The sequence below is a fragment of the Cololabis saira genome, chromosome 4, assembly GCF_033807715.1.
Source record: "Cololabis saira isolate AMF1-May2022 chromosome 4, fColSai1.1, whole genome shotgun sequence".
In the NCBI taxonomy this organism is placed as follows: Eukaryota; Metazoa; Chordata; class Actinopteri; order Beloniformes; family Belonidae; genus Cololabis; species Cololabis saira.
In genome coordinates this window covers 10,611,910-10,625,491 of record NC_084590.1, presented here as the reverse complement: position 1 = coordinate 10,625,491, position 13,582 = coordinate 10,611,910, and the positions used below count along the sequence as shown (strand labels likewise).

The 13,582-nt window shown below is 38.1% G+C and overlaps 1 protein-coding gene across 2 annotated transcripts in view; it reads left to right on the top strand.

Annotated features, from left to right (window-relative positions):
• Nucleotides 1-13,582, top strand: part of gdpd4a (glycerophosphodiester phosphodiesterase domain containing 4a) — a 43,279-nt gene that overhangs the window by 11,974 nt on the left and 17,723 nt on the right. For both annotated transcript variants that reach the window (XM_061718819.1, XM_061718820.1), the window contains exons 2-8: nucleotides 8,085-8,246; nucleotides 9,070-9,175; nucleotides 9,589-9,692; nucleotides 10,460-10,553; nucleotides 11,582-11,641; nucleotides 11,740-11,838; nucleotides 11,972-12,065. In XM_061718819.1, coding sequence (XP_061574803.1) covers nucleotides 8,185-8,246; nucleotides 9,070-9,175; nucleotides 9,589-9,692; nucleotides 10,460-10,553; nucleotides 11,582-11,641; nucleotides 11,740-11,838; nucleotides 11,972-12,065 — 619 coding nt within the window. In that variant the 5' untranslated portion in view covers nucleotides 8,085-8,184. The remainder of the gene's footprint in view (nucleotides 1-8,084; nucleotides 8,247-9,069; nucleotides 9,176-9,588; nucleotides 9,693-10,459; nucleotides 10,554-11,581; nucleotides 11,642-11,739; nucleotides 11,839-11,971; nucleotides 12,066-13,582) is intronic.

The window sequence follows — 13,582 nt, the reverse complement described above, 5'->3', positions numbered from 1 at the left end:
ATCTGCGAGCTGAGCAGACAGACAGATTAATTGCTATAGCAACGGGTTTTGGTCTCTCTTACCTCTTGTTGTTGTCCTCCCTCGATTTCTTTTTGTTTTTTTTTGCTTCTCCTGTGTCTCCTTTCATTTCGCCCTCTGCATTATTTTTGCCTCTGTACTCACTTGGAACTCAACTGTCTTATCTTAAATTTAAGAAATGCACTCTGCTTTCCCACCAAGCGCTCGGGGAGGTCTTTAAGTGTGTCACTGCTTTTTCCACATCACCGTCTGTCATACTTACGTCCCACTTAAGGCCCAGGTGAAAGTGATGTCTGCACTATTATAAACAAAGCCAAGAGAGACTTATCAAGTGTTACAAACTATGGCAGGTGGTGGGTTGGTAGACACTTGAGCTTGGACATAAAAACACGCAGTCACTTCAATTATAATGTTGTATGTATGGAAAGTCTCTTATAGCAGGGCAAAGTAGTAAAGTGTATGAATGCAAAGCAAAAGTGCATCAAGCTATAATTCAGGGCCCCACCTTGTACCTCGAGTCTTCCACAACTGTTTCCCCATTCACGTGGGATTAAAATCACCTGGAGACCTGTGGGGATTTAATGTGATCACAGAGGACGTCTGTGTTTTTGATCCTGTCCGAAAACTTGCACTGCAAACTACCTTCTCTACTTCACTAAACACTGAGGTCATTAGATCATTTTAATTCTGTCTGAATGCTTGTGTCAGTAGAATCTTTCAAAACTAAGTTTGGCAATTGTGGTCCATAGTGTGATATTATATTACAACGTCACCCTATTTCTACACCATGTAGTGTAATAATCTGACATTTTCTAGCTGATATACAAACATACAAAAATGAATCAACATAAAGTTTCACATGGAGACTTATAAAACAAGAAGCTCAGATCAGCAGAAGAACGACAATGAGGTGAAGACACACGCAATTAAAAAATTTGGATCTTTTATCAAGCTGAAAGCCCCTCTGACGGTGCAAAAAATCTTTAGGTCACGTTTATCGTTAAGTTTACGGTTACCATGGCAACTTAAACCCTAAACCAGTGATCTTCAACCCTGATCCTCAAGATCTACTTTCTTGCATGTTTTAGATGTTTTACTGGTTCAGCACACCATGACACAAAACACTGTCATTGACAGACTTGTGCAGACCTTGACGATGAGCTGAAAACGATCATTAATTAGAACCAGGTATGTTGAATGTTGCAAGAAAAATCCTAAAACATGCAGGACAGTAGATCAGGGGGGCCAGGGTTGAAGAGCAATGCCCTAGACTGTTGCGAGGCCTCAACATCACTTCTGGGACCAGTCCCAGTAAATTACGGTACAACACAGACTTCGCTTATCCAGCGCGAATGCAGGAAACTAAATACAGATGTCGGGTGTAATTTCAGAATTACTGCTGGTCCAGAGGTAATTTTAGTCCAGTGCAGATAGTGCACTAAATTTAAATAAAGCTTAAATCGTCAAATTCACTCTCAAAGTTGTGATGATGTCTTCTAATTTTCTATTCACTCGTTTCACTTTGTCCACAGTGACGTGATCACGCGGCAGTTTGAATCGGCTTGGTTGTCTTAAGTCTGACTTTACAGAGAGAATAGGTGAAATACGCTGAACAGAAGTAGAAGATATACATTGTCAAATTACATTTTTAATTGCTTATATGCATATTTTATTTTACTGTATCTTTAAATAATTAAAGTAGAAGCATGATTGACATTTTTACTCAAACTGGAGGCCAGAGAAACCTAGAAAAAGTAGTAGTTTTCCATCCATCAATTTTCTTGACCTGATTCATCCTGTTCATGGTTGTGGGGAACCAGATCCCAGGGGTTTTCCAGGTGAGAGGAGAAGTCAGGTTTAAAAAAAAATGTAAATGCTTTATCTGAAATATTTAGCAGCTTTAAGAAATTGGCTTTAATTGTGTCTCAGATTTGACACTGTTAATGGCAGAAACTTGAGGACACTTCATTACTTCTATTCCACATTTAGAGACACTTTTCTCTAACACTTTAAGTTACTGTAGCACGAGAGGCGCTGGTGTGGTGTTGATGATGGCTAGGTTATTTTCAGTTCCAGTGAGCCTTGTCAATGAACCAGTGTGCTCAAGAGCAGGACCTTCCTCCAAGTACAGTGTGTTACCTTTCCTGCTATGACAAGTCACATCGTCTGCTGTAAGGAAGCTCTCTTTATGAATCCTGGCGGAGGTTTTGTTCTTGTCCTTGGGCCAAAGAAAATCTGGTTTGTGAGACTCTTTTGAACCGATTGTTAATTGCAGGAAAGATGATGAAAGATATTCAGATGTTTAAGATTAATATTATACATTGCTAGTGCTCTAACCTACGGAGCCCCTCTGGTGACATTTGAAAAAAATAAAATAATGCGTGGCCACGCATTAATAACTCGTGGCCACGAGATAATCAATGTGTGGCCACGAGATATTAATGCGTGGCCACGAGATATTAATGCGTGCCCATGCATTATTTTACTCGTGGATGGCATTATAACCTGGGATGGTTATTCATCATTAATAACGGTAATTATAGTCTATTTATATTAAAGAGCAAGAGTATTGTCATGGCGAGTGTAGTAATAACATGTGACATTTGAAAAAAATAAAATAAAGCGTGGCCACGCATTAATAACTCGTGGCCACGCAATCTCGTGGCCACGAGTTATTAATGCGTGGCCACGCATTATTTTATTTTTTTCAAATGTCACCAGAGGGGCTCCGTACTAACCGTCTTCCATCTACACCTTTTTTTATTTCTACCCCAACAATTCATGTATACTCAGGTTGGGTTGAGCATTACCACTGTGGAAAATAATTTTTTGCATTGTTACCATTCTGCTTTTTATATATTGAATTTATGCCATAATGGAAACTGCCCAGGCGACCAATTTAAACGTCCCTTTAGTTCTTAACTTTCACACTATTGAAAGTTCTCGTAGGGTCAACAGTAAATAGATTTAGGCCACCTATCTGGGTCTGAAATTCATCAGGGTCTGACAGAGCTCACTGTCACTGGGACACCGTAGTGATGGGTAAATGTTAAAGTTCAGACTTGTTTTAAATTAATCAGAAGTAAATACATCTAAAAGTCAGAGAGGAAACAATGTAAAATAATTTGGAAATATAGTCACATCCCGGATTTAACTAAGTGACATAGTTAAGAGTCTCCTGAAGGGAAAAATGCTGCAGTGATTAAATGTGTCAGCTGGCTGCAGGCTGTTTAACCTAAAAACAGTGAGCAGCCTTTTATTCCTTAAACAGCACTGCTGGAGGTTGAATCCTGTTAGCTCTTTTCAAAGGGTTCATTGGTCTGTATCAAGCATCGAGCAAACGGAAAAGAGAGGAAAAAAAATATATGTCATGAATCATAAAAGCATGGAAGGATAGTAATGAATTATCATCTCTGAAAAAGAAATGTAATCAGAGAAAAAATGCAAAAATAAAAAAATATTATTATAGTCTACAATCATCACTATCTTCAGCAACACTTAATATATAAAGTAAGAAAAAACAAATATCCTCAACTCAAGGTGTTAGGACTAAACAGCTGGTCTTCAGAAAACCACATATCAGGAAGGATAATCGGGGGAAAGAAAGATTTGGATTTGCTAAGAAGACTATAGATTTGATTTGATTAGCTTAATGGAACAATCGCTGTGGTCTGAATTGTGTTGTTTAGAAAAATACATTACATATACAGTACAGACCAAAAGTTTGGACACGCTTCCCCATTTGTTTGAATGAGAAGGTGTGTCCAAACTTTTGGTCTGTACTGTACCTTTAGGGTTGCAATGAATAACAAGAATAATAAAAAATTATTAGCTGCTTGCATCATCATGTCTTTTTCATGCCCTTAGATACCTCTTTAAGGGGTAATTGTGTTCATATTTCTTTTAATGACATCAGTCAATATATAACAGCTTTAAAATGTTTAAAAAACAGATATTTTGTGTCTGTTCCAGGTGGTTGACATGACCTATTTTCAAGGGAACTCTCTGTTGGCTGGTGGGAGTGTCTGTCCTGTGGGGACACACATGTCTTTGTGATAGAGACGCACCAACTGACTGGCCAGGGGCTGGAATTTGCTGATTTTCAGCTTGACCGGCCCGAACACTGACCGGCAGGTCACTCTCACGTTTTCACTGATTGTGTTCCGGTCCGTTTTGCACGTGCACCAGATAAAGTACGCAGCACATTAATCATGAAAGGCTGCGTGCACATGTAGCAGAAGCAACGTGGTAATGTGGAAATGTGTACTGACCATACACTGAAATATTGTTGAACGGATGATCCATAACGCCGTAAGAGCAGTTTTTATGTCTCTTTTTATTGTCTTAATGCCTTGGCACCGTGTAAATGGGCACGTGAATCTGACTCCAACGCGCTCACCTAATGCCAATTTGAAGTGGATTAAAAACAAAATTAAATGTTATTTAGGAATTTTGAACAATTAACTTTAATTAAATGTTGTGATCCACTTCAGTTGTTGTTGGCTGTGCATCACCAAAACCACAGCTGGACGTGCTTCATATCAAGTTCAGCGACACTGAAGAGAAGCCACAGTTCACTCTGGCCAGAGTTATTGATCACAAGCAAGTTGTAAAGTTAAAGTTTATGGCCTAATGTTTGTATGATAATTTTAAAAAGTTATACATTGCAGCAAATAACTATATAACTGCTATTTCTATAACAAATTTAACAATAAGAAATTAAAAAGAAAATCATGTAATATATGCTAAATAATAAAAAGCATGCAGGGGAAAAAGAAATGATGGAGCATTGAGTATCAAAAGTATTGGGTACGGTAATTAAAGTCTGTATCTGCAGGTCATGTGCACTGAAACATTAGTAATCAGTGCATCTCTACTTGGAGGACCTTGGAGCAGAACTCCGCTGTGAGTGTTACAGAGAGTGGAGAAAATTGTAAATTCATGCCAGAATAAGGCTCAGCCTTCGGCCGTCTCAGATGAAAGATGCTCAATCTTGGGAAAAATCAGCCTGCAGAGCTTGAAAACGGTGGTCTTACGTCTCACAGTGAGACGGAGGCAAAGATGAAAGCTAGAACTGTCTTGTGATTAGGGGTGGGTGTTGGCAAGGACCTAACGATACGATACACATCACGATTCTTGAGTCACGATATTGCAATATCCAAATTTTGCAATATATTGCAATGTTATACATAGTTCACTGAAAACATTAAAGGGCATTATGCATCTAAAAATCTGAGTTGCACGTACATCAATTATAGTGATATTTATGGGAGAAACTGAGTCAAAACAATGTAATTCAAATTATCCATGCCGTTTTATTGTTTGCATGTTTTTTCTTATAGGTTTTGACAATATCATTTAAGCCCATGTATACAATACAGCGGTACTGGATATACAACCCATCTGAAACATGATTTAATATTTGAAAAAAAAAATTAACAAATTAGAAAAAAGAAATAAAAGAAAATCGATATTCAAATTTTAAATATCGACTCGGCCAGCAAAGTATTGCGATATATTACCATATCGATATTTTTGCCCACCCCTACTTGTGACCAAGGCTGCGATAGATATCCAGCAGTGCTAGAAAATCCTACTACTCCATCTCCTGACTATCCAACTAAAATGCAACATGAAATGTCATATCAATGTGACCTAACACAATTACTTACAAAAAAAAACAGTGAAATAGAAGAGAAACTAAGCTTGATGAGACTATGAGAGAGAATCAGATCAGGTGGAGTTGTGGTAACAGGGTGTGTGAAGATGTCACAAGTTTGCGCACACATCGTTTGTATCTGCATCCTGGGTCATATCACATTATATCACATGTTCTCTTCGCAAAACGAACGTCCAGAGTTGGTATCTAATCATTTCAATAACCGAAAGATTAACAATAAAAGTAGTTGTTAATTGCAGCCTTAACATACTGTATATAATTATTAACCCTCTGCCATTGTTATTGGAGCACTCAAGGGCCATCTAACGATCTAAATATTTTTTAAATACCAGCACAAAATCACTGTGAAGGACATTGTTCAGCAAAACCAATTTTCTAACTTTTAAGCAAAATTTTCTGAATGTATTCATAATTGAAACACTTTCTCGTGGTATTTGTAGTCGTAAGGAGGAACTTACTATCAGCAGAACTCATCCATCTGAAAACACAAAGCTGGCAAGAAACAGACTGAGAGCAGACGACCGGGACTGATAATTAACAGATTCTGTCAAAGAACAGATCCGTTGATTATTGTACATTTCACAGTTGAAGGGCAAAGTTTGACAGCTGCTTGTTGATTCATGGCTCATCTGTCATCCTGCCTTTGTTTCATGAAGTTTGAGATGCTGCATCAGGATGAAAACAGCTTCCTTCAGCTGTGGTTCCATCAGATCTTTACACACGCTGCATCTTATGCACTTGGTGCTGTAAGAAAATCACAAAGTAGATGATATAAACTTCTAAAACACTGCTTTTTTCCCTCAAATCCTTTGCTGCTGAACCAAGTCATCTATGTCAGCTATTGCAATACCATTAACACACCCCAGTAGCTACATAACCTGTTGCTTTTTTTCTATTGCTTCTCCTCACGTGTTTTATAGCAGCTAAACACAATGTTAACAGCATAACTGTTCAGTCTAATTGTTCTGCCGAGGCTGGAAAATAACCATCTATATCATGATTACTTGTGTAGGCTTCCAGCTGTTTGGTTCGGTAAATGTATTGATTCAGAGTCCGTGACAAATGTCCACGGCTCTCGTGTGAACACCCTTCCAATATTTTATATATTCAAGGAGACCAGTGACAAATATGACCAATAAAACAATAGAATGTTGTCACAAAAGATGTGGAAATTTCTGTGCTGCAAAACTGCAACTTGCTATTTACTCAATAAAATGAAATCTCATTTTACAGAGACAGTGGTTGATTAAAGGGAAAACGATCATAATTAGGGCTGGGGATCGATTCAAATGTCAAGAATCGATTCGATTCCGATTCTTAAGATTCAGAATAGATTATCACGCTTTGATTCGATCCGATTCGATTCGATCCGATATTGATTTGGGTTACTGTTAATAAAACAGTTTTTTGAGCTGTTGCATGAATTATATGACTGTAGTTCTGCAACATATTAATACTAGTATTATATTGAGATTCAACAGCAAGTATTGGCAGCTAATGATGCTGTAAGGACCAATCAGCTCCCAGAATGCTGACAGAACTGCTTTCAGAAACATCGTGTAGGTCAGAATTATCAAACAGATCCAGGGAGGAAACAGAGGACGAAAGAAATCGCTTTTATTTTTTCCCCATTTATGAGAATTTGGTTTTTAACATTTATGCAAATGTAACCCCAAGACAGTATATAAAGCAAAGAAATATAGACAATTTATGCAATTTTATATATATATATATATATATATTATTTTTTTTTTTTTTTTTTAAATCGATCTTATGAATCGATTTTTAGGAATTAATATGAGAATCGATTTAAAATCGGAGAATCGATCTTTTCAACACAGTCCTAATCATAATCTCACCAGACTTTCTTTCCTTTCCGGGCCAGGTTTTTTGGTTGCCTCGTTGGCTGAGTTGCTTTAGGTTCTGCTAATCCATTATGAGTGTAGACTTTGTTTAAAGTAGCTTTCTAGAAAACATAAAGCTCTCCACTGAAAGGTTTAATATCTCAACCCGTGTTTAACTAACTCGTGTGTAACTTTGGGAACCGCCTAATGTCCGACTGTTTTCCATATTGAATGATAGATTATTAGAGAAAAGTTTTCCAAAAGCATAGTTTTTCTTTTTTGAGTGTTAGTTTTTTTGTGTGTTTGTGTGCTTGTCAAATCTCCCTCAGAGTAGTTCACCCTATCTTAAGCTCATTTTAAGATTGAATAAACCATATTTGAGCCAATCAAATATAGGTCATCCTGTATTTCTGTAGAAGCACTTTTGGTTTTCACAGTCGCTCAAGTGGGGCACAGAACTTAAATGTCCCCACAATCACCCACAGACCTGCTTTTGATTTAAATATAACATGTATTCCTTCTTTTTTCTTTTCTCCTGCTAGGTGAAGACAGAGAGGTGTTCAGTCCTGCCCTTCATTCCTGCTCTGTCTCCCCGTCTCCCTCCCCTCTCCGCGTGGGTGATGCTGGGCTGTGGCTGAGCATATGCCCGTGACCGGACTGAAGCTGGGGAAGCTAAAGGTGGTGCGGCGGCAGCTGCTGCAAAGGTGCACAGCCACACAAATCACCATTATCACCTGTCAGCACTGGTGCTCAAACCTCATAGTAAATAACATTTTCTCCCTTACTGATGCATAACCTTTACACCCATTCTAATACCCGTCATAACTCTTGAGTAAAAGTTATGTGAAAGTAAGTAGAAGTCATCAGTTCTTCACAATGCCTTGAAGACGGTCGATATGAAGAGTGTCTATTTGTCATATGTCAAAAAATAAAATGAAAAGCAATATTTCACACAACCTTAGTCATAATTCACATTTGAACATGGTTAAAGGATTATTTAAGAACCTTTCAAACAAAGTCAGAGCCCTCAGCAACGTTCTGCACCAATGAAGAAACCAGAAGTTCTGTGGTAAAGCAGCTTCGTCTCTCTTACGAAGAGACACAGCTTCTTCCAGTACCAAGATAGATTAATGGGATCATCAGAAGTTAGAAATGTTCCCGTGTGTGTGACATATTGGTGTCAGTGCTAAAACACAAGGTTCAAGTTAAAGTCTGGGATGTATTATGATGGCCTTACAAAGCAAACAGCGCCCTCATCATCGCATCATTAGACAATGAATGAGTCAATATTTTGTCAAGATGCCCTGAAGCTGGGCTTTAGAGGCTTTAGAGGCCCAGCTTATTACTTAAATAGTAAATAGTGTGTCACATAGTCCTCTACCAGATGCTATATTTTAATTATGTAAGGTTTGCGTCCGTACTTGTTTTTTGGAATATAACTGTGATTTTTATCGAAATGAATATCCTACTGCTCTGTTCTAGTAAGTGATGTTTGCTATTATAACTAACTATAATTAACTGTATCAGGTATGAACACCAGCCCTTTGTCTCCTGCCTGGCTGGCCTCTACGGTTGCCAATGGAGACGATACCAAAGAGCCCGTGCACAGCCAGGAGAGTGCTGCTGCAGCAAGGTAAACATAGCACACATGAGCAGTGCATTGCCTTAGGTTGCCTGCTGATTTTGCAGAGCGTATTGATTTCCCCGCCAGCTTAACTCAGTTCAGCCTGCCGATTCCAACAACTGACAGCAGATTTTCTTTGGAAAAAATATCAGCATGTATACGTACTTTATCAGCATTTATCAGAATATACTATTTAATTCTGCAGAAGGTAATGATAGACTTCCCTGGTATCCACCAGATAGTTTAACCTCAGAGAAATCATGCTCTGATTGTGGATCTTTTAATCCTTTCAACTAAGTACTTAAAAGCATCTTTAACTGTATGAATTAAGCATTATTGTGTACACAGGGTTTATGGTTTGTACTTTTAAAGAAGCTTTGATCCGTCAGTTAACGTGTGAAACAAATCTGTGTGTGCCCCAGGTGGAGTGTGGCAGTTTTGGCCTCCTGATCCTCACCTTCTTCCTGAGTTTTGTTTTTCTTTATTTCTGGATTGAAGCCCAGAATGACTACAATGACTTTGACTGGTGGGTTTCAGATACCAGACACTGACATTCATGATGGCAAACTTACGTTTGCTGTTGTATTGTACATTTGTGGTGATTGCATTTGATTTAATCGTAATGCTATTACAACTTATTGTCTTGCATGAAGTGATTACTCTGAAGGACTGCAAAAATTAAGAAATGTGATGCACATTCTCTTAAATAAGCTTTTCTCATGTCAGGTTATTAAAGCAATGCAATATACTGGATCCAGCTTCTGTGCCTCTGTCCAGGCTTTGCTATTCGTCTGCAGGCATGTGACTTGAATATATGCATATCTTCCCCAGCCTCTAATGCATTTGTCTAGTATGTTTTCAAGTGAATATTTTATCAACATATTTCAGGCTGGCTGGCTGATGTCCCTCTCATTCACCTGGTAGCTTGCCAGGATTATGTCGTGTTTTTGTATATCTGGGGCATCTTTGGCTCTGGAGGTAGTGTGTCGTCCTCTAAGCTTCTTTAGTTTGTCCTCCAACCAGAAAATCAGAGAACGACCTATATAATAAGTGTTATATGAGTATTTGAGTTAGAGAGAAATGTGTTGTAAATCCTTCACAGAATGTAGACGAGGTTAAAAGTTGTCTATGCAAGTACAGGTGATTTACTCTTAATGCTGCTGATGTCTTGCTCTTAATTCAGTTTTCCAGTTCACAGTTTACATAGTGCAAACCTTTCAGACTCAACATGAATCAAGCTGTATGTGTAAGCTTTTACCTTGTGTGTGATTGCATATGTACATATATCCCCAGGTTTAATTTTGGGACTCTGGGTTTCTGGTTCCCCTGGTCTCTGGTCCTGCTGGTCGTGGCAGCTGCCCTCTTCACTTATATTGCCCTTTTGCTGGTAGGTACACTGAAGCTGAATCAAAACATTCAATAACAGGTCATTAAAAACATACCTTGGGATGGGTTGTACTTTTTTTTGTTTCAAGTTCAAATGCAAGAAGGTGATATTTAAAAAAACTGACTCCATCCAACTACACAGTGAATTTGCAGATCCAATTGTATTTCATTTATTCACAACCAAAGTGCTCGAAACAATGTGCGTTTTATTAGATGCAGTAGCCTACTGATTATCCATAAGCAATCACAGCACCTTGGTTGACATTTACAGCAGAAGTGTGTCTGCTAAGCTATTTTGCTTATAAGACTTATTTTATACCGAACAACAACTGATACACATGAAGTCATAGAAACATACTTGTATGCATATTTGTAACAAGTTTGATAGTATTGTGTGTAGTAACAAGATATCTCTATCTCAATATACATGATGGGTTGGCTAAATTTATTGAAGTGACAAATTGTCACTTAAGAATAAACTGTAAGAAAATGGTTTAAATTAGTTATAAACATGCTGCATGCCTTGTAGAGGAGTGTAACTTAAAGTGGCTATATTATGCTAATTTTTACCCATCTAATTTCATTTTTGGTAACTCTGTCAAAGCAGATTTGCTTACTAGGGGAGTTTTTACCTGCCATTGTTTATGTAATAATTGCTCGGGGGTTTATGTTTATGTTCATGTTCTGGATCTCTGGAAAGTGTCTAGAGACAACATCTGTTGTATTAGACGCTATATAAATAACATTTAATTGAATTGAATTTGTACGCAGTATAACTCCAAAACGCTGTTACTTCAGATTGACAAAGACAAGAATATTAAGGAGAAGCCGTCTCTGGTTGGTGGTGGTTGTCTATAATCATTGTTTAACTTGGATGATGAATAAAAGCCTACCGTTTAGACATATTCTTAATTTTAGGGTATCCACATCATCAGTGTAGGAAAGGTGTATACATCACAGCTCTTAAAATGAGATAGAACTGTAGACGGACAATTTAGTGAAACTTGTGTATATGGATGAACCTTTCAGGTCCTGGCCGTGTGTCTGCTGTCTGAGGGTCAGAGGCTTTACCTTCACTGGAGCCACAAGGTACACTCTCAGATATGAATAAAATGTCTCTATTTTCCAGATCCGACTATAAAGGTTGGCTCAAACTGCTTTTTCCTTTCCTCTTATGTTTTCATCAGACTGGCATCATGGTCACATTGGCCTTTTCCGTCACAGCTACCGCCATCATGTCTGACCTCTGGAGTAAAGAATGGAAAACGCTCCTCCTCTCCTTACAGGTTAGTCAACGCTCATCCAATCACAGGAGAGGAAGTTTAATTACATTTTTTGCACTTGTTATTATGCTTATTTTTTTAAACATTTCATTTTGTGTATTTTATGTTCTGAATTAAGTTTCTGTCTCACCTTTAGGTTACGGCACCTTTCTTGCACATGGCTGCAGTCTCATTAATGGCTTTTCTCTCTTGGCCAATTGCTTTGCACTTCTTCCGTATGAACAAGAAAGGTTAGTAAGTTGATAAATGTTTATCCTTGTCATGTTTGAAACCAGCATTGAGAGCAAAGTCATCACATAAGAACGTCCTATATCCTTAAATAGACATCCACCTCTCTAGATTTTCCTCCAGCTGCTCCCTGTTCTCACTACAGACCACAATGCAACTGCAATCATCCTAGTCCATGTGTTACTTCATCTGCCACCCTGTCCATCACCATAGCAACCAGGTCCTTGATGCAGTCCCACCTCCACCTTGAACTCCTCCGTCACACCTACAGCCAGCCTCACCACTGTCTAACAGCTCCCATACATGTCCTGCCCCCCTCTAACACACTTCTTTGCTACTCCAGACTTCCTCATACAGTACCATACTTTGCTTTTGAAATCGTACTGCACTTCACAAAAGCTCCACTCTTCCTTGAGACGAGCTTCCACGACTCTTTTCCAGAACGTCATTGTAGAATATATATCAGTGATAATCTTTGTAAATGTTCACCCCAGTTCTTGTATTTGCTTGATTTGACTCCACTTCCCTCAGGATAATTTGTAATTAATTATTTGTAAATGTTACAGATGAAATGGGAAGGAGAAGAGAAGAGATTCATGCTCTTTTGTAGGAAGTATTATAGCTAGTACGTCGTACCTTGCAAATGAGACTTGATGGCTTAAGATTTTCAACAGTTAACGGATACAAAGTTGGCTTTTCCAAAGGGAATAAAGCTGTTAAGAATCAAAACTGATCTGACCAAAATCAATAAATCATACTTTACCCAGTCATTTCCTCCCTAAGAGAAAATGGCTATTGTTGCATTCCTCTTTTTTTCTTTGATTTTCTCCTGTTTTATTTACTGTTTTTCTTTCATCTCTCAATCATTTTAACCTCCTCTTCTGCAGCGCTATCCTTTTTTTTGGTACGCTCTCTTTCAAGAGCGTCTTTCAAGAGAATGCTCTTTCTGCCGTGCCTTGTGTCTGACTGACTTTTTCTCTCCTGAATGGCTTTGACCTTCAGGTCTCTGCGTCTCTGTTCTCATCCTGTCTCCATGGGAACAGTCCCTTGTTGCCATGGTGATTCAGTGGATGCAATGATGCTGAGTCATGTAAAGGGTCTCTCCTGGCTAGACATATGGAGGTGGATGATTTGGCAAAGCATAATGTGTATATATCTGTCACTTGCTCTAGTTTAACTGCAAGGACCTGAACACCCACATAAATGTATCTGAAAATGAGTGTTTACACTCTTTCAATCATAAGGTTTTTTTTTTGTTTTTTTTTTTCATTGTTTATTTCGAACACATAAAAAAATATAAGATTTTAAAACAAATTCAAAACATACAGAAAAAAAGCAACAACAACAAAAACGTAATACAAACAGGGGAAAAAAATAAAAAATAGTGTCCGAAAAGGAGCAGGTTGAAGTAAAACTTATTTAACCCTGCCCCTTTGTTACTCTATCATAAATTAAACATAAATATTAATGATAAATAGCTGCAATTACCTAATAGGCTACCGATTTTCCCATTGGTTGT